Source organism: Anoplopoma fimbria, chromosome 19 (genome assembly GCF_027596085.1).
Source record: "Anoplopoma fimbria isolate UVic2021 breed Golden Eagle Sablefish chromosome 19, Afim_UVic_2022, whole genome shotgun sequence".
NCBI lineage: Eukaryota > Metazoa > Chordata > Actinopteri > Perciformes > Anoplopomatidae > Anoplopoma > Anoplopoma fimbria.
Window position 1 is genome coordinate 10,682,070 of NC_072467.1, and position 23,061 is coordinate 10,705,130.

The window sequence follows — 23,061 nt, forward strand, 5'->3', positions numbered from 1 at the left end:
CCGCTGAGCGTGGCTGTGGCAAACTTTCTGTCAAGCTGAATTGACTTCAGTCCGTCTGAAATGGCTTATAGGCCACCATTAGATGTAGGAGGAATGTAATTCCAATGAATGACATGGATTATTAACTTCAGAGAGATTATGTGCCTGTGGATAACCCATCAACACTGAGTAACGCACTGAACCAAACGCAACTAGAAGTGCATCACTGTTGGCAGGGGGAAAAAAAATATCACCAGCGAAAGCCTGTCATGAGCTTGTGATGGCTTTCGTGAAGAATTTACATCAAATCAGTGTGGTGTGGTTTTTATTCAAACATAAAATTGTAAACATATACAGTGAATATACAGAATACACATCTGATTAGGTTCGAGTGTTCAACACAATTCACAAACATTTAACTGAAGACACAGGACCACTGAGGCTGAGTTTTTTCGGAAAGGTCTGTCCTGGCTCATAAGGACTCAGAAGAAATGCAACAGGCAGCAGACGCTCTTTTAAACTTTATCTCTTTTACTAAGAGAAGTGTGTAAGTGTCTGTGTAGACCCCCTTGTCACATATCTGTCTTTAGGAACAGTGCCATCTGCTGTTATAGAGGTAGAAAAGAGGGACCACACATACACAAAGATTGATCCTCATTACAACTCTCTGCAATGCAGCATAAAAAAATACCTGCCCATTGCTCATCTCCGCTGCAATGACATTCATCTTCGGGACTAAAGGAGCCAAGTTTATGTCACTTCTCTCTGGACAAATCAGCCAGTTACCCATCGGTTTGGACTGTCAACTCATATGATGGCTAACCCTAGTGATCACACATCAGGACTACTTTGTGAACATTCAACAGATGAAATGTGATCGTGAGAGGGACCTCATATACAAAATAAATGATTTAAAGAGGAGATCTGTGACTTTTTAATTTTTTTTATAATCAACACACTGTCATTACATCCATATGTATGGTAATGTGAGGTTAAAACACTACAAAAGTCACATTTAGGGTGGTTGCTAATACAGTTAGGTCACACCTGTCCAATTGCCGCTAAATCCAGCTTCACTTCTTTAGTGAACACTTGATTTTTTCTGCTCTGATGATGGCAATTTCACTCCGTACCAGCGAGTTAAAACAACTTCACCAACACATCATTCTCCGTTACGCTGCAGCTCCAACGTGCGGAAAGCTACAGATCTCAGCTTTAAAGGAAAACTGGTACGCTTGCAGCACTGGTGGCTGATGTCATGATGTCATAAAACTCTGTTACCAGAACCGCACCCCGGAGGCTTGAAATGATAACTGCAGCAGCTGCTTTAGTGATTAGCCACTGATTCCAGTAAGAAGTATTTACAGAGGGTGTAGCTGCGGACGGTGCAAAAATAACAAGGCTCACCAATTGCATACAAACGTCTCTTGTCTCATTTAAATCTTTTTTGAAAATCTTCAGTAAGTGCTTTAATGCCACCATATTACCTTGACCCCATTTCAATCAATGGGGTTCATGTCCTTCTTCTCCACTAAATCTTCACTCCTTTAGTCCACAGTTCATGAAAAATGTCAAATTGTCTGTATAATTGTTGAAATAAATCAGTCTCTGTTAGTCAGAATGCATCAAGGGTGCAATGTGGTGCATCCCTATCCATTAGTGCTTTGAGGTGAGAGTTAGGGTGGAGGAGACGCGGAAGATCTGAGGCAGCATGTTGCTCAACTGGTAGAACATCTCCTCTGAGATACTCTGTCAATACAAAAAGAGACACACAAAGAGACAGACAGGTTAAGTGCACAGCAAGGGACTGAGATTTGTGCAGCAGCAATGAGTAAAACAACACTACTTGTACACGTTTTCAGTCCACACACTGCGACAATGGAAGGGAACCAATGAAACCATTTTTCGAAATTGTGACCGTGACAAAAATACATCTGGACTTTTTGTGTCTACAACCAAGTGTCATAAGGCCCCTTTGGTGCCTTTTAAGTCAACATCACAGGGTCTTTTTTTCCCTGAGGAAACACTAGTCAAGATGATAAAATGATGTGAGCTTCGGCAGCTGTGACTTTAACAGGAGAACATACCGTGTTAGCATCGGCACCCGTCAAATAAGAATGTTAAGTATTAATCTTTAAGCATTCTCGCATCATTCATCCACAGACAAACACAGAGCGTATATATTTAGCTGCCGCGTCTCTTTGAAGGCATTGAAAACAATGTTGTTTCAGAGCTGCTATTTTGAATGGTGTCTGAGCATGTAGCTGACAGGAAGCCTGTAGAGTCAGGAATCCTTTGATGGCTCTGGTTTTTATCATCTTAACCTGTCAACATGAGATGGTGCTATAAGCTCTGCTGCCTTCCTGACAAACCGCAAAATCTATAGGTATACAACATCCAGATAAGGTGGAAATAAAATAACGGTTAGGCAGTCACAACTACCTGAACAGAATGACAGAAAAAAACCTTGCTGTGATGCTGAACCTGGATGTTTTTTCTTTTACTTCTCAAACGGTTAGAGCTGGATATCCAAGCTTGTTCAACATAACGCCTCAGTGTTGTAAAGCCTCACGTTAATCCCGTTGCTTATCACACAATTATATGGATGATGTCTCTCAGCTTTCTTTTATCACGGTAGTGTAAACACTGGTCAAGAGAACCTAAAGCGCTATAATCTCTGATTTATTGTGAGCTCTTCAAACAGTCTCTCCTCTAAGCTACGTACAGCTGGGCCAGGTGTGCCTTTTGTGATGTTGTGTACACGCAAGTCCTTGAGTACACATTTCTGTTGAATTAACAGAGATTTGTTGGCAAGCAATTACTCAAAAAGATGATTGTGTGTCACCTCAGCTGAGAGTTAGGAAAACATAGGTAGTACATTCTGCTTTCACCTTTGGCACTAGAAACTGGACTGTGCGTGATATTCCTCCATCCCATGAGGCCATCTCCATCATAAAGCCTGCAAATAGAAACAGATTGAAAGTAATTCACATATCAAATATCTATCTGTAATGTCCAGTGTATTTCATGCATTCTTTTTTCCTTATGCAGTTTTGTAATTACATTATTTTGTGCATCTAACATCTTACATCCTGCATTGTCTTCCTCTCCAGCGGGAGGAGCGTTGTGCATCTCAGTTACAACATTTGCATATTTGATTCGATTTGCATTACGGAAAATGTACAATACTCTGAGTTGACCCACTGGTAAGTCTCTCTAATCAAAGGGGGAGTTTAGCTCAAAAAAGAACTTTGCTCTTGTTTTAAAAAGCTGTAGACTTGGACTTGACAGATCTCTGCTATGCTGCTACACCAATACACAGCAGAATGGGGACCAATACAACGTGCAATGTAACTTTCTGTTTTAACAGTGCTGATGTGTGGGGCAGCAAAAAAAGCTCAATAAAATAATTCCTTAACTGAAATTTTCCTCTTACCTTTGACACATTTGAATACCAGCTCGGCTCTCTTTAGACACCACGGTATGGTCATCTCCTGCAGAGAGATGAGAGGACAAATGAGTATGAAAATAGCATTCAAAATAAAAAAGGCAGAGCAATTTAGTTAGTGGCGAGTTATGTTACAAACCTACTTTGTCTGAGTCTTACGCAGGTGTGCAAATTAGATACTGTACATATTCAAATGAACTAGATCAAGCACAAAGTCTCCTTTCAGGTGACTCTATCTGCACATAAAATATTTTAGTGAAGGCAATTTTGTTTGCAGGCTGCTGGTTTCACACAGTGACCTTGAAAAGTTCATGACCTAACCTGGTGTCAGTGATGAGCTAGATGTTGCTGTTTGCATGACCTTTAAAAGGCAGGTGTGGTCTTTGCCAAGCAATTGAGGCAAGTAAAAACATTTCTTACATCCAGAAAAATTAATATAACAGTTGTCAAATTGTGTAAGGGTCACTGTCTGGAAACTGGCACTCCAAGTTGTTTGACGGAGTTTTCAATTTCCTCTCCGCAAAACCCTTAAACATGTATTATAGGATAATTAAGCAATAGCTATTCTTTTTTCCTCAAAGTCTTAAATGCTCAGGGAGGAAAATCTAAAAATAAGTACAAGAGGCACAGCCCTGTTTTATGTTTGCAGACTACAGCTCTTCTTGACAGACTATGGTGCTTTCAGTGCCAAAACACAAGAACAGGCTCGTACAAACAGGTTAACATATCCACTTAATGGCCAACAAGACTGAAAGGAAGATGACAGATTGAAAGTTTGGATGTGGAACCAGAAGCTATTAATTAAAGTTTATCTGGTTCCTGGGGCTTCAAAAGTGAGACGCCTTTGGTAATGTAAACAAATACTCTTGATTAGACATGAGAAGGAAATAAATTGAACGTTGTGTCATGGGTGCAATCCAGACAGACGCTTGATGAAAATGTACTTCCCATCTTGAGAGATTCTCAGTTCATTATATTACAATCATTATTCAGATACCATTCATTTCCAGCAGTCCAAAAAGATTTGATAAAAAGATTTTCCAATTTCCAGATAAAAAAAGAAAAGTCCACCTTATGGTGATGGGATCACTGAAAGCTTTCTCTGTTGCTCTCCCCTAGCACAGAGTGCTGCCGTACATACACCCTGAGGTACTAAGTAAACAGAAGAGATCACTACTCTACCACAACACAGCTGAGGGTGCAACGCATAAACAAGCAGAGAGAGAATGAAAGGGAAGAAATTGGGACTATGCCATCAGTTAGGGCCACAGAAACTAGGGCCAGCAAGGTTTTCTTCACCTTCTACCACAAACAAATCACACACTACTTTGGATTAACACAGAAGAACAAGAACAAAGCAGGTTATACTGATACGGTTAATGGTGAAAGTTCAAGAGCTGAATCTACCCAGCTGAGGAGTTATTGAGCAACAATGGATCCATATCAGCACCTGAACCTGACCTCTAAACTCTTGGGAGTTCACCAACCTAAGCATTGAACAGTCAATGTTTGTATTCATACTAAGATAACTTGGTGTGGCAAACGCTTAGTCACTTATCCATTATCTTAAGCTAACTATTTCAATTGTTCATACATTTCTTCTAGCTTCTGATCTCAACAGTTTTACCCGTTATTTTTTTATTAAAATGTTCTAACTTCTAGCTTGCTCGTTAGCTACTATTCATGAATGACAATTATTATTGTTGAGGTGTAACAGTTGAGTGCATCTGTGGACTTTTTTTTAAAAACCAAGTCATACTTTCAATTTTCTACAAAAATGACTGTGGAATGAGTCCACAATTTTTATATCATACACCCTGCAGAAAACTCTCTGGGGTACAAGTTCGTACCCTGGGTTGGAAATCACTGCACCAAGTAAGTAAGTAACCAGGATTAGGGCTGAAAGAATTTGAAAAAAGAATTGCTATTATTTTTGACTGATATTGCAAAGTACTTTCCATTTAACAGGAAATAATCATTTTACATTATTATCATCAACATTTGTGTAGAAAAACATGTTAAAATGATGACGGTAATCTGAAGTAAACAAAGATGATGTGTTGGCCAGGACATCTGCAACAAGACAATATTTAACTTGCAATGTTATTTTAAAACACATTTTGCACTTGACAAATATTGCGTCTCCTGCGATTTGAAAATCACAGTAGGCCATATTGCGAATTCGATTAATTGTTCAGCCCAAACCAGGATACCCCACTTAATGTAGAAGATGTGTAGTTTGGGAGAAGGGGTAAGATAGAACTGACTAAAGGCACTCTTATATATCCTGCAAACTTAAACCATGTTTGAACAAACACAGGGCTAAGAGGATAATTACATTATTCAATGGGTTTAATTATTCCCTTGAGGTATCACATTACTACATTATTATAATCCGTATACAAACAAGCGTTCACCCTGCTCTCAGTTACTCTTACCTCTGACATGTCGTGGACCAGCAGCAGAGGGACTGTGATGGTGGTGACGTCGTGTGTGCAGCAGACCTTCAGGATGTTTCTCAGGCCCATAATGGCCGGGTCCCGGGCCGTGATGTTCCCTGAGCGCACATTGTCGTCCACGCACAGGTGGAAAACCACATGGACCTCTGACAGGTTGGAGTGCCGCGAGATGTAGAACTCACCTTGAGGGAGACGCAGCAGGTACAGTGTGTGGTATTGAGAAAACGGTATGCAGAACTAGTTTGGTTGAAAAATAATACCGATGAATATCAATGAAAATGTTATTCTCTGATCACCTTATCTGAACCAAAAACATGAATATCCATTACCTGGTAAGATGTTTGATGGATTTCTTTCAAGATTTTTGCTCTTATCGTCACCTCCGTTCCTTGGAATCTCTGTAAGGATATACATTGAAAAATGCAACGAAAATCAGTACATAAAAACAATTTGGTCAAATTATCTCATAAGGACACTTGATGGCAATGGCTGCTGGACTTTCCTTGAAAGGCTTGTAACATAGAAAGAAAGAATGTTTATATATACAGCTCTACTCCACGAACCACTCAACGTATGCTGTGAAAAAGATCTTCACACTGCAAAATTGTTTGCAGTGTGAAGTTCTGTACTGCAAGACTGTTACAGATATTTTTATAGATATACTCCCCTTCCAAATTCTAGACATAAAGGTACTAAAAACATCAAAACAGGTCATTTAGAGATTAACTTCAATTTAGCAAACGACAAACAATTCTTAAGATGGTAAAACCACTTGTATCTTGAAGTCTCTATGGCCTTTCTAAACAAGGCCATGAACAACAATATTAGTTAGGCCTTGTGTAATGCAAAGCTGGTTTAAAAAAAATGTATCAATTATCTTTTGTAGCTTTTGATTTGCTGGTAAAATGTGCATCCAGGATGTGATTTGTGGAAGCATCGGCCTCACCAGTCTTACATTACTCTTTCTAATCCTCTTTAAATGTTCTGTCTAGATTATAGATGTATTGGAGCAACCAAAAATCTAACCGGGCTGTTCTTTCTGCTTGCTGCTCCGCTGGGCTCTGGCATAGAGCAACACCTGCTGCACCTCGTCCAGCTGCGCCTCCAGAAAGGGAAAGTGGAAGTCTGTGCACTCTTTTGCGACGGTCGCAAAGTCTAGGGGTAAACACAGAACAGGCCAGGGATGAGATGATGCATGAAGTTTAAGTTAATATCCAGCCAGAGCTTATCTCTGTTATTATGTCTCGATACTGTAGTTCAAATTAAAAACAAATTAATCCAAACTTAAAGGTGAATGGAATCACGTTTAAAGAGGAGCTTCACTCCTCTTTAAACACTTTAAAGTGTTACTCTAACAGTAAAAGTGAGAAAACAAAATCCCCTCACCTCTCTTGATGCCACTGTAGGAGTTGACCCTGTTATCAACCAACAGCACCAGACCACAAAGTGAGGAGGAGTAGAGTGAGAGGGCCGTCTGCAGCCGCCTCAGCTTTGCTCCACCGCTGCCGTGCCGTCGGTGCTTACAGAAGTCCAGCACATCTGACCGGACCAGCCGCAGGTTGTGCATCGTCTTCAGTTGTGCTCCTGATCAGAAAATGATTACGCATTGTACTGTAGCTCACATCAATTATGCTTCCCATACATTTTTACTGACTTTGACCAAAAACAAAATATGATACAAGTGTTTTAAGAACATTGTTGATGAAATTTCAGCTGCCTCAAAACTGTGTACAAAGACTTGGAGAGCATGTTAGAAGCGAAGCACCTAAATGAATGGTAAAACTCTCCTCCAGCTGTGGCTGCTCCTCGAATATCCTGGCTCCAGAATCTGCCAGCTCCAACAGCTGGCTGGGCTGCACCTTTATCTCCTCACTGGGAATCAATGGTACATAAAAATCCAATATTTAAGATATCTTAAAAAAAAAAGCAGATATAACATTTTAATATCTTCTATAATTTTTATACTTCCCCAAAAAAATACATAATTGAACAAATAAGGCACTTTTCACATTTGATTTTAAAAGAAAACCAACCTATTCAGCAGCAGTTTTTTGTGAATATTTAAAAACAATAAATAATGTTAACAATTTGCATATGCAAGTTAAGGATTCGACATTTGGTTTCAGCACTTCATTTACAAACATTAAGAAACAATATCAAGGGAATCTAAATTGCGACCTGATTTTCTTTACGGGCTGTAGCTCTAAAATTGCATATTTATAAAGTGTTCAAAGTGCTGATGTAGAAGATTTAAGTTCCACCAACACATAACAAGATTAATGATATTCATCATTAAGAAAAACTGATGCAGGGTGAGCACATTGTCTGAGTAGCTCTTAGCATACAGTTCCTGGTGGTATCTGTGTTGTGATGGAATATCCAATACACGCAGAGGAGTGTAGGACCTGAATTTAAACTGCCACTCACTCTGTGGGACTACATTACTGTTTACCACTATTACATTTTTTCCCCGCTCCTTATTCCACGATGCCAGTCATAACTGATGTTGTAAAGCTGTTTTTGACCTCTTGTAATCGCTTGAATTTCTATGTAAATGAGGTCTGAACTTCAAAAGGGCTAGCAGACGTTTCATGTTTTGGATTAGAAAGTGCAGCGGTTAAGATCCTGTTAGTTAAGGGTCAGTTTGACCTCTAGTCAAGATTTAGTGAGACTTTTACAGTAGCACAATTTACATAGGGGATATTTAAACCATTTCATGCAGGTTTAACAAGTTCCTATGATCATTAAGATCCCTCTTTAACTCACCCTATTTTCTCAATGTAAGTTTTAAGGGTTTATATTGACTGTACTTCCATGCTTAATCACCATACATATAAACTTAAACTGAATTTAAACCCATTAATGCCACACTGTCAACTGAAAGAGCCTGTTAAGCTGCATATGAGTTAAAGTAAGCCTACTAATATCAGCTGTTCACACACAAACATGGATCATGCTTCAGTTTTCACACAAATCCAAACATACATGTTAACAGGGTCTGTTGTCTGAGTGTGTATAGACAAACACATACAGATAAACTCACTTAATCTGGCTGCTGTTGTTGGATTTCTGCAGGTCCTGGTGCAGACTGATGACCCACTGCTGATACTCGTGCTTTTGAATGCCAGTAACCTGCTTCAGCTCACTGGCCCACTTGTTCTCCAACACCTGCTCAAAGAAGACGAAGTCCAACACTGAGGAACTTCAATATAATAACAACAGATTTTGCTGGAGCAGGCTAGGGCAAATCTGAATTCCCTGAAATGTCTGTGGTAAAATTATAATGTTGTACTGGGATCAAGGTGCACCTGCTTTTAACACTGCTGCAGAGCACCCCAACGTATCATTTACCTGCTGTGCATCAAAGTGTTGAGAGGCAACTGCGTTTACATCATGGTCACTCAAAGTATTTCCAAGCTCATGCATCACTTTATCCATTTCAGCGGCTTGCCTGTCAGAGAGAAAAAAAATATTCACTGATTTTATTAGACTGCTAGGAACTACATCATTATCTGCAAAGCCTTGCAAAGGTATTCAGCCCCTTGGTTATATCACTATTTTGCCTATTACAACCTTAAATTTAAACAGATTTTTATTTGGATTTTATTTAATTGACCCAACACAAAATGGTCAAAATTGGTAAAGTGAAATGAAAAAACAAAGAAATCTGTGTGGTGCAAGCATATGTATTCACCCGCTTTGCTATGAAGCTTTTGCATTTGCTGTGTGAAAGCACAGCAGATGTGAACTCAAAAGACAAAACTACAATTAAATCCATCTGCTGATCATGAACAGATTGATAATCCGACAGCTAAAGCCTAAATCTATGCAAAAAAACATCTGTTGACTATGGGTGCATGTGTGCGTCAACACAAAAGGACTAACACAGATGTGTAATTGGCCAACGTCCTTCTCTATTTTAGCAGATCCCAACTAAAACTAAAATAAGTGAAACATAAAAACACGCTATCCCTCTAAAATCGCAACAATGCATCACTATCTTGGTCCGGACCAAATTAACCAAACAAGGGAAAGCGCGCTAAGAATAAAGAAGGTGACTAGAGCTTTAGCCATATGCGGGCGAATTTACAAAGAAAGATAGAGAAAAATACCAACCTCTCTTGTAGCTTCTTTATCTCCATGTCTCTCTCACTGATGAGCTCAGAGATGCTAACAAAGTAGTTGTGCTCCAGGTTGAGAAGAGTATCTGAGGCAGGGGAGTGGATCAGCTCATGGTAAACATCGGCAAAGTCTTCATCCCAGCTGGGCTCTTCGGGCCGAGCATGCTCCAGTGTAGTCTGAAACGGTTAGAGGAGAAAGAAAATGAACAATTAAAAATGGTTATTGCAAGTGGTTACACAAAGGCAAAGAAACACAACCTAACCACTCGATGCATTCCATGTTGCATAGTCGCTCCCCTGTATGAAAATAAATCTGTCATGTGGATGATGATCTGCTGCTCAAGAGTAGAATTAAGAGCCAGTAAGATGCTGATATACAGTTGAAAGTGTAAAAAACAACATTTTCTGTGGTCACAGGAAGACAAAAGATGAAGGCCGAATGAAATGTCAACACATTTTGAATATATGTTTTGCTCAGCTCAACAAACAAGGAAGTTATAAGCCCCATCCATAATTAGTAAAGCTACAGAACAGTATTAGAATCTGAAACGCCTCTATTTATACAGGCTCAGGCCACAAACATGACGGACGCTGGAAAACTTCCATGTGTATTTTTGTGTGACTGCAGTAAAATGTAATTGGGTAGCCAGCCATAAATGTCTGAGTGAAGTAGGCCAGAGGGGCTTCACAACACCGCTGAGGCAGCCCTTGTCTTTTTTATAAATATCCAGATTTAAGTCTCCAGGACTTTGAAGTGTAAATTCAAATGATCATAGTGCTTTCCTTAAGCATGAAATAAGAGACATTCAATACCTAAGAAATGTGTAAGCAAGAAGACCATTCTTCAATGTATCTATTTATAAAAGCACTTCTGTGTGACACAGGACTGTTTTGTATTGATCAATAATATTAAGTGATGACCCTTCTCTCAAATATGTGCAACCCGCCGCCGCATAATCGATCTCTGGAAAGACATTTATCAAAGTGCAACCAAGTGCAATGGAGAGACATTAAATGCAGCACGCAGGCTTATGTAATGAGATTTTTTTTTTTTCTTAGGGACTCATGAATAATCAATCTGCAGATGCACTGCACTACTTCTGTTTAAATTACCTTAATAATCCATGACTGACCCGAAGTAAGCGGGAGCATTCGAGGACACTTTCGAAAACACTGCTGTGATACTACAGAAACATGAAGTAGTGGATATACGATCAGGGCGTGCTGAGCGGCCAGTGCCTGAAATAAACACCTGCCCAGAAAAAAAACACGCTGTTCACATTATTAATAGCCATTTTTCACAGAAATAAAGTTTTTTAGCCATTTGTGTATTAAATCAAATATAATTGTCAGCGTCATGAGGAATCCCAAAAACACAAACTGTGATGAAGCTGAAATGATGATCCAGGTGGAAAAGTATAGAAACGTTTAGATGCCATGTGGAGTTTTTAAATTCCTAATAACAGTGGTAAGCATGTATGGTGTATTTTTTTAATAGACAGTTCTTCTAAGCTGGATATTTGAAAGTGACATGTTGAGGTCATTGATTGGTCACAGGTGCTCCAAACAATCAGGTTAACTCTATAAGGATTATCTATATCACTCAGTCATTATGTTTATGGACTTATTAACTAATATAATGATATATTACCAATATAATGTGACATTTTTTAGTCTACAAAAGCCACAACTTTGTCTAAACCCAGAGTGACTGCACACAACTAAAAAAATAACAGATGTTCAGCTGTAACAAAAGGCACCATGGCAACCTTTCTGGCAAATGTGAGAGATGTGAGTAAATCCAAATTAATCCAAAAATCATGACAGTGAATCTGTCAACAGTTGGATTACAGTAGATACTGATATTAGAGCTTGTGGTATAAGATACTTATGTCTTTAAGTTCTTAGGCACAATAACATACTGAAATGTGTGATCACCTCCACATAAGATCTGGTCCATGCGTTGGTGAGCTGGTTCACATCTACATCTCCCACTGTGAGTCTCTGCAGGGCCAGCTCTGCCTCTCTGTCATAATCCAGGATGGTCTCACTCTCAATGAAATTGGAAAGGGAGGTTTTGAGCTCTGCAGGAAGAAGGAAAAACACAACAAAAAACAATAATTTATATGTTTTAATTTCTGCGCAAGCCGAGTATTACATTGCAAAATCAGTGGGGTAGCTCCATTCCATCCGTTTAGGTTTCAAACTAACAGCATGCATTCTTACACCACTCCATTAGAATAGATTCATCTCAAATAAATAGAATATGAGGTGTCTTGTTCAACTGTGGAGATTTGGTTGAGAGTTTAAATCAACATGTTTGGAATACCATTTTAGCAGTCACTAATTATCAATTTAGTGTCAGTTTTGTTCAGTGTTAGTGTGTTTTGTAGGAGTATATTGTGACAAATATTGTCACCTTAAAAAAAAGAAAACAGAGATGTTTTAATGATTTGTTTATTTCCTTTAAATGACAATGCGGAGGGGACTTGCCATCCACAGTGCCTGGCTGGAGAGCTTCATGCAAGACCACAAACAGCCCCTGACAAGGTTTCACATTCAAATGCTTGCGTTTTGGTAATATGATATAAATAATGTCAGGGTTACTGATAATACTGGTTGTCAGAGCAGCAGTCTTACCTTTCTCTATGTAGCAGGGTATTTTATGTAGCAGCATCAGGCGTCCATGAAGATCACAGATGTTCTCTTGAACAGGAAACTGCAGAGGCACTTTGAGGACACAATTGTGTTTCCCTGCCCTGAACTCAAACATAAACTCCTTCTCAGCAGTGCTGCTCGCTTTGCTTTTGTTCTTCTTCATGGTTGCGTCTGAAAAAAATAGAAGGCGACAGTCATATTAATGAAAGTGATATACTTTAAGTCTGAGAGTCACATGGCCTGTAATTTAGCAAAGAAACAGAAATTGAAGTCTATCATCAACACGGAACATCGCTCTTAGTCAGATTTTCAAATGTGTGAAATAAGCAAAGTTAACCACCTGGCACAGCAGAGAAAACAGCTTTCCCATTGAAACAAGCAACACACTGAGATCAGGATTGTTTCATTAATACCTTGTCACAGAGGATATGTGTTTCGCGGTTTCTCATTATGTGTACTAGCAAATCACTGTTAAATGTCAGCTAACGTGTCCATGTTATTGTAGCCCCATGCTAGCTAGCAGTGTAGCTAAAGCTAAAAATAATAATACTTTTTAAAAAAGAGCCAGCCTGTCGTGGACATGTCTAACTCAGCATCGCTATTTGCTTTACTTAGATGAACATATGCATATAATAAGCGGCGGATTTACCTGAGAATGAATGAATATGGTATTTCCTTCCTCAGGGGCGCTGCTGTCAGGTCGAGTCAGCTGACTGGTCCGGAGCGTATCTCTGGTGTTTCTCTAGCGGTGTGACAGCAGGAGCACTTTCGCGAGAAGACGTTCAGTCGTGTATATAGTGTTCTTTTTTCAGTTGTTCATCAGAACTGCTATGGTATGTGTCTTAAAGCTTAATCGTACAAAAAAACATGAAACATCGTATGTTTTCTTTTTCGTACAGCAGATCTACAGACCGACGAATCTACTGACCCCGAAATTGAAGTTTCGAGAGCGTTTTTCCTTAGGCAGTACTGCCCCCTGCTGGCCAAAGATGATACAACCAGTACTTTGTGGTCTCGCTGATCAAAGAGGAGTCACATAGGAAAATGCAGAAAAACTTACTGTTAAATAATGCATTTTTAAAATAACTTCATGTGGAACTCAAAATCATCATCATACAATCATCGTGGAGGCAAAATAAAGAATTATAAAGATAAAGATAAGATAAAGAGGTTTTTATTGTCATTGTAGTGATACAACGAAATCCCGTTTGATAGCCCTCAGCAGCAACAAAAAACAGCAGCAGCAACAAAAAACACAATAACAACAATATACAGATAAAAATACACAAAAGGAATGAAAACTTTACTATGTACAGCAGGTGAGTATTTAAAATTTAAATTTAAATGATGATATATAATAAAGCTAATCACTATTCAATCAATAATATTTTGTGACCTCGTAACAATGAGGTTTCATAGCTTTACTCCATCATCTCTGTTGTTTCCTGATAAGCTCAATAAGACCCTCTACTTATATTATGCAGGCCACTCAAGACAGAATAAAAGATTGGAAATCCACACCTTTAATTCTAAGAAATTACCCTGGATCCAACTTTGCCAATCACTTCCTATACCTGCCATTTAATTAAATAAAAAGTAACTTTTTACCGTTTGTACTCACTTATTTTGAGTAGATCTAATGTTTTATGTATTTATTTGTTTGTTGAACTTGATATCTTATAGAATAACTCTACAATCAACAACTAAACTACTGAAGTAAGTCAACACGTGGCTGTGCACTGGATACTTGACTGCTTTAGTGAGAGCTGACAACTACACAATCCAATATAATGTGAACACGCACACTGAGAAGAAACAAAGGGGGAGCTTTACATCTCCACGCCATCTCTACGTCTTCCTCCGTAGGGGAGTTTGTTCAGTTGTCATGGAGATTAAAAATAAAATGGTATCGTATATTAAGTCTATAGCCATGTTATAATAGTGCCACATGAATTCAGTCAAAATGATGTGCAAGTACATACAGTCTACTGCAAATACTGCAAACTCAAAGGGTTTTTAAATAACTTTTTATTAGAAATGTCTGGAGTGTGTATTTGAAGGGTGTGTGTGTGTGTGTGTGTGTGTGTGTGTGTGTGTGTGTGTGTGTGTAGTATGCACGCCAACACATCCGTGCGTGTGTTTTCTTCAAGTTTGAGTTAGTAAGGGAACATGTAAAAAGTGGCATTACCACATACATCCGAATAACCCTTCTCTTTACAATTTAAATACAGTTAAAAAACTAGTGATTGAGGTACATCAACCTTTAACTATTATACAATAAACTGGTGGATTATAACATATTTATTGACTCCACAGGTTTTCATTAACACCCCGTTGTCTTCTATACGCTTTTGAAACGATGTGCGTACTTGCAGACGCTCCCTGCGACCAATGAACCGTCCCGTCATACCTCGCGTGGCCAACGGCTCTCTCCACCGAGTGCTCGCTCATTGAATTGCCGTACTCAGCCTGCTCGGCTCAGTTTAGTGACATTATTCGGAGTAAACCAGGTCGGAGTAGCACAGTAAACGCCTGTTTATCCCACGCACACTTCCCCGGCCTTCTGTTAGTCCGACCGCGGCGTTGGGGCTTGCTTTGCTGGGCTCGCGGGCTGGGTTTGCACGGGGAGGACAGTGGGAAGTAACGCTGCGGCGCTGGTCCCGAGTGATGATGGAGCTAGAGTCGGCCAGTAGAGGCGAGCTGGGAGCTGTGGGGGACGCGCTGCAGCCACAGACTCCCAGCAGGCACGAGAAGAGCCTCGGACTGCTCACGACCAAGTTTGTGACTTTACTACAGGAGGCGAAGGACGGAGTGCTGGATCTGAAAGCGGTGAGCGTGCAGCCGAGTCTTTGTTGTTAGCTAGCACATGTCACTCTGAGGCTACCCGCTGCCGTCCGCTTACATGCACTTTCGCTAGCCTGCCTGTTAGCATAGCCTAGCTGTGTGACAGGCTAATTTGAATGGGATATACTTCTTTGCTTATGGCATTGTATTTTTTTGTATACACCTCGGATACTTCACCGTCATGGTTTTTGGCGTTTCGCAAAGTAGGACTACAATCTGAACTTTGAGGACACGGGTCCACTTGTCTGTCTCTGTCCCCCCTGCAGATTCAAAGTTTGAAAAGTGGGTCAGCTTTTGTCGTTTCCTTCAAAGCTAACGCTAACTGCATTTTAACACATGAGCAATCCTTTTCTGGTTGATTATAAACGTCTGTGTCAATTGTTGACATGCATTCACTCAATTAGTTTCCAATAAGAACCGCACGTATAGTTTAGCGACAGTGCATTAAGTTTGTAAACTACATTTAACATGACATAAACTCACGTTAGCTGTGTTAGCTGCCAACCTAGATAGATGTAACATTACAACTCCCAGTAAACCATCATGATACTTGCTGAGCAGCCACTGAAGTCCCATGAATGACTTGTTGGGTTTTTGTTTAACTCCTAATAAGATGTTTAGAACAAGTGGATTTTTTTGGGGGGGCACTGTTCAGCCAAATGTCTAAGCCTTGAAAATGCTGTTTAAAAAAGGGGGTTACCATGAAGCCCAGACTTAACCAAACATGTTCATAATGCTCTCAAATTGGAATATAAAAAGAAACGTAAAAACACTGCCAGCCATGTATTTAACTCAACCAAAACCAGTGAACCAGATGGCAGCTTGACCAGCCAAGCATTACTTTGTATTGTCTTTTTCACATAACCTTCAGTGATGTGCCGGGAAGGGTTGGATCTGACAGTAATTCCTGCTTTGTCTTTAACTCTTTCTCGTTCCTTCTCATCTGTCCATTTAAAAAAAAAAAACTAGCATTTTTTTTTAAAATAATGAAACCAAATGACTTTGATTAATCTTTTGACTCACCCTCTCCTCACTGAAGTCTATCTATATGCTGACACTGCTAGGAAAAAGTAAAACACAACATGTGACATTCATTGTGGCTCCCACAATCACAATAAACTGGAAAGCCTTATTTTGCATGAGTGAAAGGGAAATTTCCTGTGAACTGGTAAACTAAAAAGCCTAACGGTTTATTAGCTGTCATTCAGCAGGTCTGTGACCACAGTGCCCACACACAGCCTAAACTTATCAGCACCAGCCATATGGTTATCTGAGTTGGTTAAACACCAATTGTTTGAGCTGTGAAGGAAGTTGAAATGCTGCTGTCATACCCCGGTGGGTTTATGTAAGGCATTGAATGCTTTGGCACAGATACAGCAGTTATGAACCTACTAAAGGAGATGGCGGCAGTAATCTTGACTGTATTTTTTAATGCTTTTTTTCTTGACATTCAGGCCGCAGACACCTTGGCGGTGCGCCAGAAACGACGAATCTATGATATCACTAATGTGTTGGAGGGAATTGGACTGATTGAGAAGAAGTCCAAGAACAGCATCCAATGGAAGTAAGCACACAGTTCAATTTTTTTTATTTCCAAAAGGTGGTAAGACTCACCCTTAATTTTGAGAAGAAAAAAATAATTCTCTGTATGCTGCCTTCATGAAAAGTCAAAATGTTAATTTTAATTGTAATATAAAAATAAAAAAAATCACAATTTGCATGTCATGAGCTTATTAGATCAATATTTCAGAGTGTTCTACTGTACTGTCCTTCATCACAGAAAAGTGTTGGTGCTTAGCTAATGAGAGAGCTGAACTTTCTTAAACCATACTCCTAAAAATGGAACTTATTATGTTCTCAGTTTGCATGAAATCTTCTCATTTTGGTTATAAACCTGTCCACAGACAATGTTTGTTCAATTTGTCCCTTTGCTATACTAATTTGACCCTCTTGCCACAGTGTATTCATTTCATTATGCCGTGACAACATAGACATAACAATAGGAAACACCTGACTCCAACCTGCCTGACTATATGAAAATGTATGACTTTGGACGGGTACTGTTGTGGGACTTGTTGAACCACTTTATTAGTAAATGTAACAAAGAAAACATTATTTCAAGCTGTGTGGTAATTACAACATCTGTCAATGCAGCTGTAGTCCTGATTGTTTTGTCCATGCTCTAATACAAGACAGAGTGATTAGTAGCCAGTAGAAAGTGAATCTGCAGAGCTGTATCAATAATAAAGCAGGGTGTTAATGAAAACAGCATGCATGCTCATGATTGTGTGCAGCTGTCTTTGCATGCTGACTGCACATGACCATGTCCTGTATTTGTCTTTGTGTTTCAGGGGTGTAGGTCCAGGATGTAACACCAGAGAGATAGCCGATAAGCTGATTGATCTAAAGGCCGAGCTAGATGACCTGGCTCTCAGGGAAAACGAGCTGGACCAGCAGAGAGTCTGGGTCCAACAGAGCATCAAGAATGTTACAGACGACTCAAACAACAGCCCATATCCTTCACTGCACAGTGTGTTTATGTGTATGTAATGGCTGGAAATAGTTTTTCAGAGATGCATCCCATGATCAGTGCTGATTCAATGTGACGGTTTCATTAGACATGATTTAATTCGGTTACATTCCAAATCCTTAGCGACGACTGCTCCTAAAAAGATTTGTCAGTCATTGGTTGGATAATTCGAAATCTAGGATCCAACGTTTCGAAACTTAAGTAGTATTCAGTAAACCATCATGTCCTTTGTTAACCTATCATCCTAAAGATGAAATGGCTTTTAAAGAGTCATTTAATTAGTCATGTTTAATGCCAATGTACAAAGGTGTACTGTTAACATGATTGTGGAGTTGTACCCTTAACACATTAATACTATGGCATATATCAGACATGAAGACCTCTGTGGAGCTTTCAAAGGTAATTGTTTGAGATGCTTAATCGCTCTAGACATTTTTCTTTTACACTCTTATCGACAGTCTCAAATACAGTTTTCACCTCTTGCCTGTCCTTCTTCCTCAGGTGACACTCTCCTAGCAATCCGTGCTCCCATTGGCACGCAACTAGAGGTCCCCATACCTGAAGCTGTGAGTCATGCGTGTCTTTTGCGCGTTGTCTAAGCTCCTTAGGTCCAGCTATTGTTTCGTATCATGTATCAGACTGGGTTTATGTCTTTTCATCCAGGTCCTGAACGGACAGAGGAAATACCAGATCCGTCTCAAGAGTTCATCTGGTCCCATCGAGGTTTTGCTGGTCAATAAGGACCCGTCCAGTGCCTCTCCTGTTGTTTTACCCGTCCCTCCTCCAGATGACATCCTTCAGAGTCTCCCAGCACCGACGCCTACCTCTCAGCCGCCCACTGCTGCCACACAGGTCCACACAGATATCAGCTTTCTCCATGCAATAAGCTTTTTTTACGGAATGATCAGATTACTGCAAGACTGGGTGTTCAGATGTCTTACTTTATTGGAACAGTAAATAGGATTAGAAAAAGATAAAGGTCCCTAGACCAACATTTTTCATTGTTTTGTAAGAAATATTGTTTATAAATGCACAATCACCATGGAAAAATGACTGAAAACTGTGTTTTTCTTTACTTCATCTTTCCACACTCCAGGTCTCTAAAGCAGCTCCTGTAATGTCTACAAAACCTGTTCCTGCCACAACAACAGCTGTAGCAGCAAACCCAACAGCCTCAGTGACAGGTACTAATGTGTAGCACTGTGGGCTGAAATATGGCAATTTTTTTTAGTCTACAAGACTTGGACTTCCCTCTGTTATCAAATTCACCTTTTTATTGTATATTCGACTGAACTTTTTGTGATTTAGGTTACTCTAATGGCTAGAATGGCTTATTTTATTCACACTCGTTTTGTTTCAGAAGTGCCGAGCACCACGCAGCTCACCCCAACCACAGATACACCTGCTACAGTTACTCAGCAACTGCAGTCCTCTGCCTCGTTGGACGGATCTGCGTCCTCTTCTGCCTCTGCAGTATTTGAACCAATTAAGTCGGATCCGTCTGAATGTGAGTTTTGCATGTTGCTGAACTCTTTTGAACCCCTTTATCTCTCTCTCTCTCTCTCTCTCTCTCTCTCTCTCTCTCTCTCTCTCTCTCTCTCTCTTTCTCTCATTATAATGCAGGTTTGAAAAGGTTGAAGGGATGATGATAGTAATATTTTACTTTTACATTGATAGTCTCTTTGAGATATTGGTTATAAACCTTTTTTTATTAGCTTCTTTCCTTGCAGGACTGTGCGATACTAAAATAACATTTTTATTATTTGTATTCACTTAACCCTCACTCAGGACATTTTGGCCTCTTCGTATTCAACATTTCAAACCCTTTTGCTGTGTTATTGCATATGTCATAAGTTTTGGCACGTTTTTCTTTTTTTCAAATTTTGGAAGTTCAATCTCAGCTAATAAACAGTGTAGCCAAATTAGAGACACTCTGACCCATAAGTACAAAAATGGGTTCAAAATTTTGATCCCAAGGCCATCACAGTATAAAATGATACATTATGTCGTATCTCTTATTTCTCTAGGGACATCATAGCAACTTTTTGAAAGTTAAACACAAGGGTTTTGTGTAATGTGGTGACTGACTATACAGCTGAAATGTTGCTGTGGTTTTCTTCTAGTGCTGGACTTTCCCAAAGAGCTCTCTGACATGTTTGATCCAACAAAAGGTAACTCCTCTTCAGTATTAATAACTTACATTTTTTCTCCTTTGATTATGCCAGAGTGTGTACCACTTTTTCGGTGTCCTGCATACTGATAGCTCTTTCCTCTCTCCCTGACAGAGATCATCAGTGGAGACCTTTTGGAGGACTTGATGTCCTCAGAAGGTGAGCTTGTATGCAGACAAGATCATAAAGAAACGAACTACAGTTTTTTGAGACATGTCGGCACTCAATGCCTCCTTTTATGCATCCTGGTCTCATCTCTTTGTCTGTTTCCTCTCTAGTGTTCTCGCCGCTCCTCCGTCTGTCCCCCCCACCCAGCGACCACGACTACATATACAACCTGGATGAGACAGAGGGCCTTTGCGACCTCTTCGACGTGCCCATCCTCAATCTCTGACCCCTGAGATTGATGTGAGTGGGAACTGGTTCCCCAAACATGCGGTATTCATTTTCTCCCAAGTGTTCCCCCTCACTGACAGTGAAGGTCAGAGGAGATGCGGGAAAGCCAATATGATCTGATGAGCGTTTAAGGACACCTCTGCACTGACACTGAGCTCAGTCAGACAGTTGCTCGATGTACAGCCCTGTGAAGAAATACTGGCGAGAACAAAACATTTTACTTACTGCTTTTCCAAGGAAATAGTCAAAACAAATGACAAATAATTATATTTTTAGATTGCTATGTTTGATAAAGTGTTATGTTTGTGTATCAGCTTTCCCGTCTGCTTGTGAGTGAATGTGAGTAGGCATTCTTGTATGCCAGTGTGCTTGTGCGTCTGTGCGTGCGTGTGCGTGTGTGTGTGTGTGTGCGTGCGCGTGTGTGTGTGCGCGCGTGCGCGCCTGAGTTTTATACCGAATCCTCTCTTAACTTGAGTCAGATGTCTCCAGGGGGAAAAATTGAGAAACCCTTTTCCTATCAGGTAAAGAGTCATGGCAGCCTAACAGAGCACAGCCTTCGTCACCTGGCAGCTGCTCATACATGGCTGGAATGAGTCCAAACACAGCTGGTTAAATATGCACTGTCCTCATGTACATAGAGAATATATATTTTGTATTACCAGCACACAAGGCTATTGTGTAATTATGAACTACATTTGTAACAAAGCCAGATCAATAGTTGACAAATAAACACAGTTTCCAGACTCAAATAAGCATACTGTATGTATGAAGTGCTTTGTTTTGAATCATGGGGAACTTGCCTCAATCAAACCCTTCAGTGTTGGAAGTGTTTTTGCAAATCATTTAGAGAAAGAGGATCCTAATGGTAAGATACTAAAGCCAATAAACTTCGTGACACAATGAGCCATGGACCAAAACAAGGGGTTGGGAGAAAAATTTTGAATTCTACCTTTTACATCAACACCCTCTAAGTCAATACAGTGTCTCTGGCATGTCCACACTGAGAGGTTTGATTAAAAGATACTGGCTTGCTTTCAGTTTTATTTTGTCTCTGGACTTTTGAACCTTGCATATTTTTTATATGCTCTGATTATTATACAACTTAACTGGAGTACAGCAGAAGAATAGCTCCCACCCCTCTACAAAATGACTTCTGTGGCTTTTATCTTTTAATTATGTATGTATATGATTACCACTGTACTCAGTTCATGTTTATGGAAAGGGATTTTATGTATTTTTACTGCGTGAATATAGTCACGATGTCATGGACAACGCTGCTGTTCTTGCTTGTTTGTATATTTGGTAAAGATCCCTGTTCAGTAGTTATTTCCAAGTTCTTTCTGTTTCTCGTAAATGAAATACTGCCTGTCACTCTGACTCTAAATTCAATTTTTCAACTAATCATTCTCCGTTTGCAGGGGACAGGTGTGTAGCAGTTCAGGATTGTTACTAGTCAAACTGTTAAAGTACAATATCAACATTATTCATATTTCTACTGTTTCTTTATTTTGAGTAATAATGTCCTGTTCTGCCCCGGATGAAGTGTATGTATGTACAGTATGTACTGTTTATATCCATCTCTACCGCTTGTATAGGATAGCCTTTATTTTTATACCTGATATATTATTACTGCTACTTATTTGGGGCTACACTGTGGAATTCATCCACAAAACCTTCTGCATTGTCAAAGCATCCTGTCTCATTGTTGCACTTTACATCACTGTGGACTGATTGGTCGTTTCTCCTCCACTCCCAATCAGTAACAAGTCATCGTGTTCGGACAGTGTTGTGAGTTTCTTCAGTAGAGTAGCCAGGCAGTACTGGTTTGAATGAATCGTGCCTGTGTGTGATGGCATGAGAGACTCAATGCTACAGACTGTTCTTAACAGATTCACTATCGCTAAGCTATAGTTGCATCAAATGAAACAAAATAAAAACGTTGGTATTCTTAATGTCTTTTCTGGTTTCCAATTTAAGTAACTGCTTACGTGCATTTTAATGAAAATATGCAAATGAAACAAAATGGGATGAAAGTTGTGATAGCAGGTTATATGTCCAACTGAACCCTTTCATTTATGTTTTTTGGGTTTTTTTTTTTTACATGGACAGTATATTACTTTACTGTAGACTGTACTTTCATCACAATAGTGACAGTTGTGTCATTGAATGGGCAGATAGTTGATTAGTTTACTAGACAACTGTACAATTCATGGGTGTTTGCAGCTGATAAAGGCTTTTTTTTTTATTAATGCCTAACATGCAACTATCAAGTAAACTCTCACATAGCTGGCTTAATGAACTCACAATAACAAGCGTTACAAAGGTTATTAGATTCTGGGATTAGGATGTATGATCCCTTTCACTCCGTTGGCCGACATATAACTAAATCATATAGTGTGGCGTTATGCGCCTCTAAAGCCTCATCTGGATTTATGATGCAAGAGAATGCCTTAGT

The 23,061-nt window shown here is 39.7% G+C and overlaps 2 protein-coding genes across 4 annotated transcripts; one reads left to right on the forward strand and one right to left on the reverse strand.

The window, feature by feature from the left end:
- Nucleotides 1–297: 297 nt before the first annotated feature.
- Nucleotides 298–13,447, reverse strand: c19h12orf4 (chromosome 19 C12orf4 homolog). Of its 2 annotated transcripts, none has more exons than XM_054619994.1 (14): nucleotides 13,315–13,447; nucleotides 12,648–12,836; nucleotides 11,946–12,091; nucleotides 10,003–10,184; nucleotides 9,238–9,337; nucleotides 8,930–9,054; nucleotides 7,652–7,758; nucleotides 7,273–7,470; nucleotides 6,913–7,041; nucleotides 6,216–6,284; nucleotides 5,866–6,068; nucleotides 3,416–3,473; nucleotides 2,871–2,938; nucleotides 298–1,728 (listed from the first exon to the last, which is right to left on the reverse strand). In XM_054619994.1, exons 2-14 carry the CDS (start codon nucleotides 12,826–12,828, stop codon nucleotides 1,636–1,638), a joined length of 1,659 nt encoding a protein of 552 aa, XP_054475969.1. In that variant the 5' UTR covers nucleotides 12,829–12,836; nucleotides 13,315–13,447; the 3' UTR covers nucleotides 298–1,635. The 2 variants fall into 2 exon arrangements, with proteins under 2 accessions (XP_054475969.1, XP_054475970.1); XM_054619995.1 differs by lacking the exon at nucleotides 13,315–13,447 and adding an exon at nucleotides 13,006–13,056.
- Nucleotides 13,448–15,044: 1,597 nt separating this feature from the next.
- Nucleotides 15,045–22,542, forward strand: e2f4 (E2F transcription factor 4). 2 transcript variants are annotated; one of them, XM_054619833.1, is made up of 11 exons: nucleotides 15,045–15,494; nucleotides 16,964–17,073; nucleotides 17,861–18,021; nucleotides 18,394–18,438; nucleotides 18,541–18,605; nucleotides 18,703–18,891; nucleotides 19,136–19,223; nucleotides 19,403–19,546; nucleotides 20,163–20,210; nucleotides 20,325–20,369; nucleotides 20,489–22,542. In XM_054619833.1, exons 1-11 carry the CDS (start codon nucleotides 15,333–15,335, stop codon nucleotides 20,602–20,604), a joined length of 1,173 nt encoding a protein of 390 aa, XP_054475808.1. In that variant the 5' UTR covers nucleotides 15,045–15,332; the 3' UTR covers nucleotides 20,605–22,542. The 2 variants fall into 2 exon arrangements, with proteins under 2 accessions (XP_054475808.1, XP_054475807.1); XM_054619832.1 differs by having other exon boundaries at nucleotides 15,046–15,494; nucleotides 19,400–19,546.
- Nucleotides 22,543–23,061: the final 519 nt, after the last annotated feature.

Coding starts and splice junctions, on each gene's coding strand:
- e2f4 (XM_054619832.1), top strand. CDS start 15,333: ATGATGGAGCTAGAGTCGGCCAGTAGAGGCGAGCTGGGAGCTGTGGGG. Junction 18,892..19,135: donor CGCCCACTGCTGCCACACAG/GTCCACACAGAT, acceptor TCCACACTCCAG/GTCTCTAAAGCAGCTCCTGT. Junction 19,224..19,399: donor CCCAACAGCCTCAGTGACAG/GTACTAATGTGT, acceptor GTTTTGTTTCAG/AAGTGCCGAGCACCACGCAG.
- c19h12orf4 (XM_054619994.1), bottom strand. CDS start 12,828: ATGAAGAAGAACAAAAGCAAAGCGAGCAGCACTGCTGAGAAGGAGTTT. Junction 6,069..6,215: donor TCCATCAAACATCTTACCAG/GTAATGGATATT, acceptor GTCTCCCTCAAG/GTGAGTTCTACATCTCGCGG. Junction 2,939..3,415: donor GGTATTCAAATGTGTCAAAG/GTAAGAGGAAAA, acceptor TTCTATTTGCAG/GCTTTATGATGGAGATGGCC.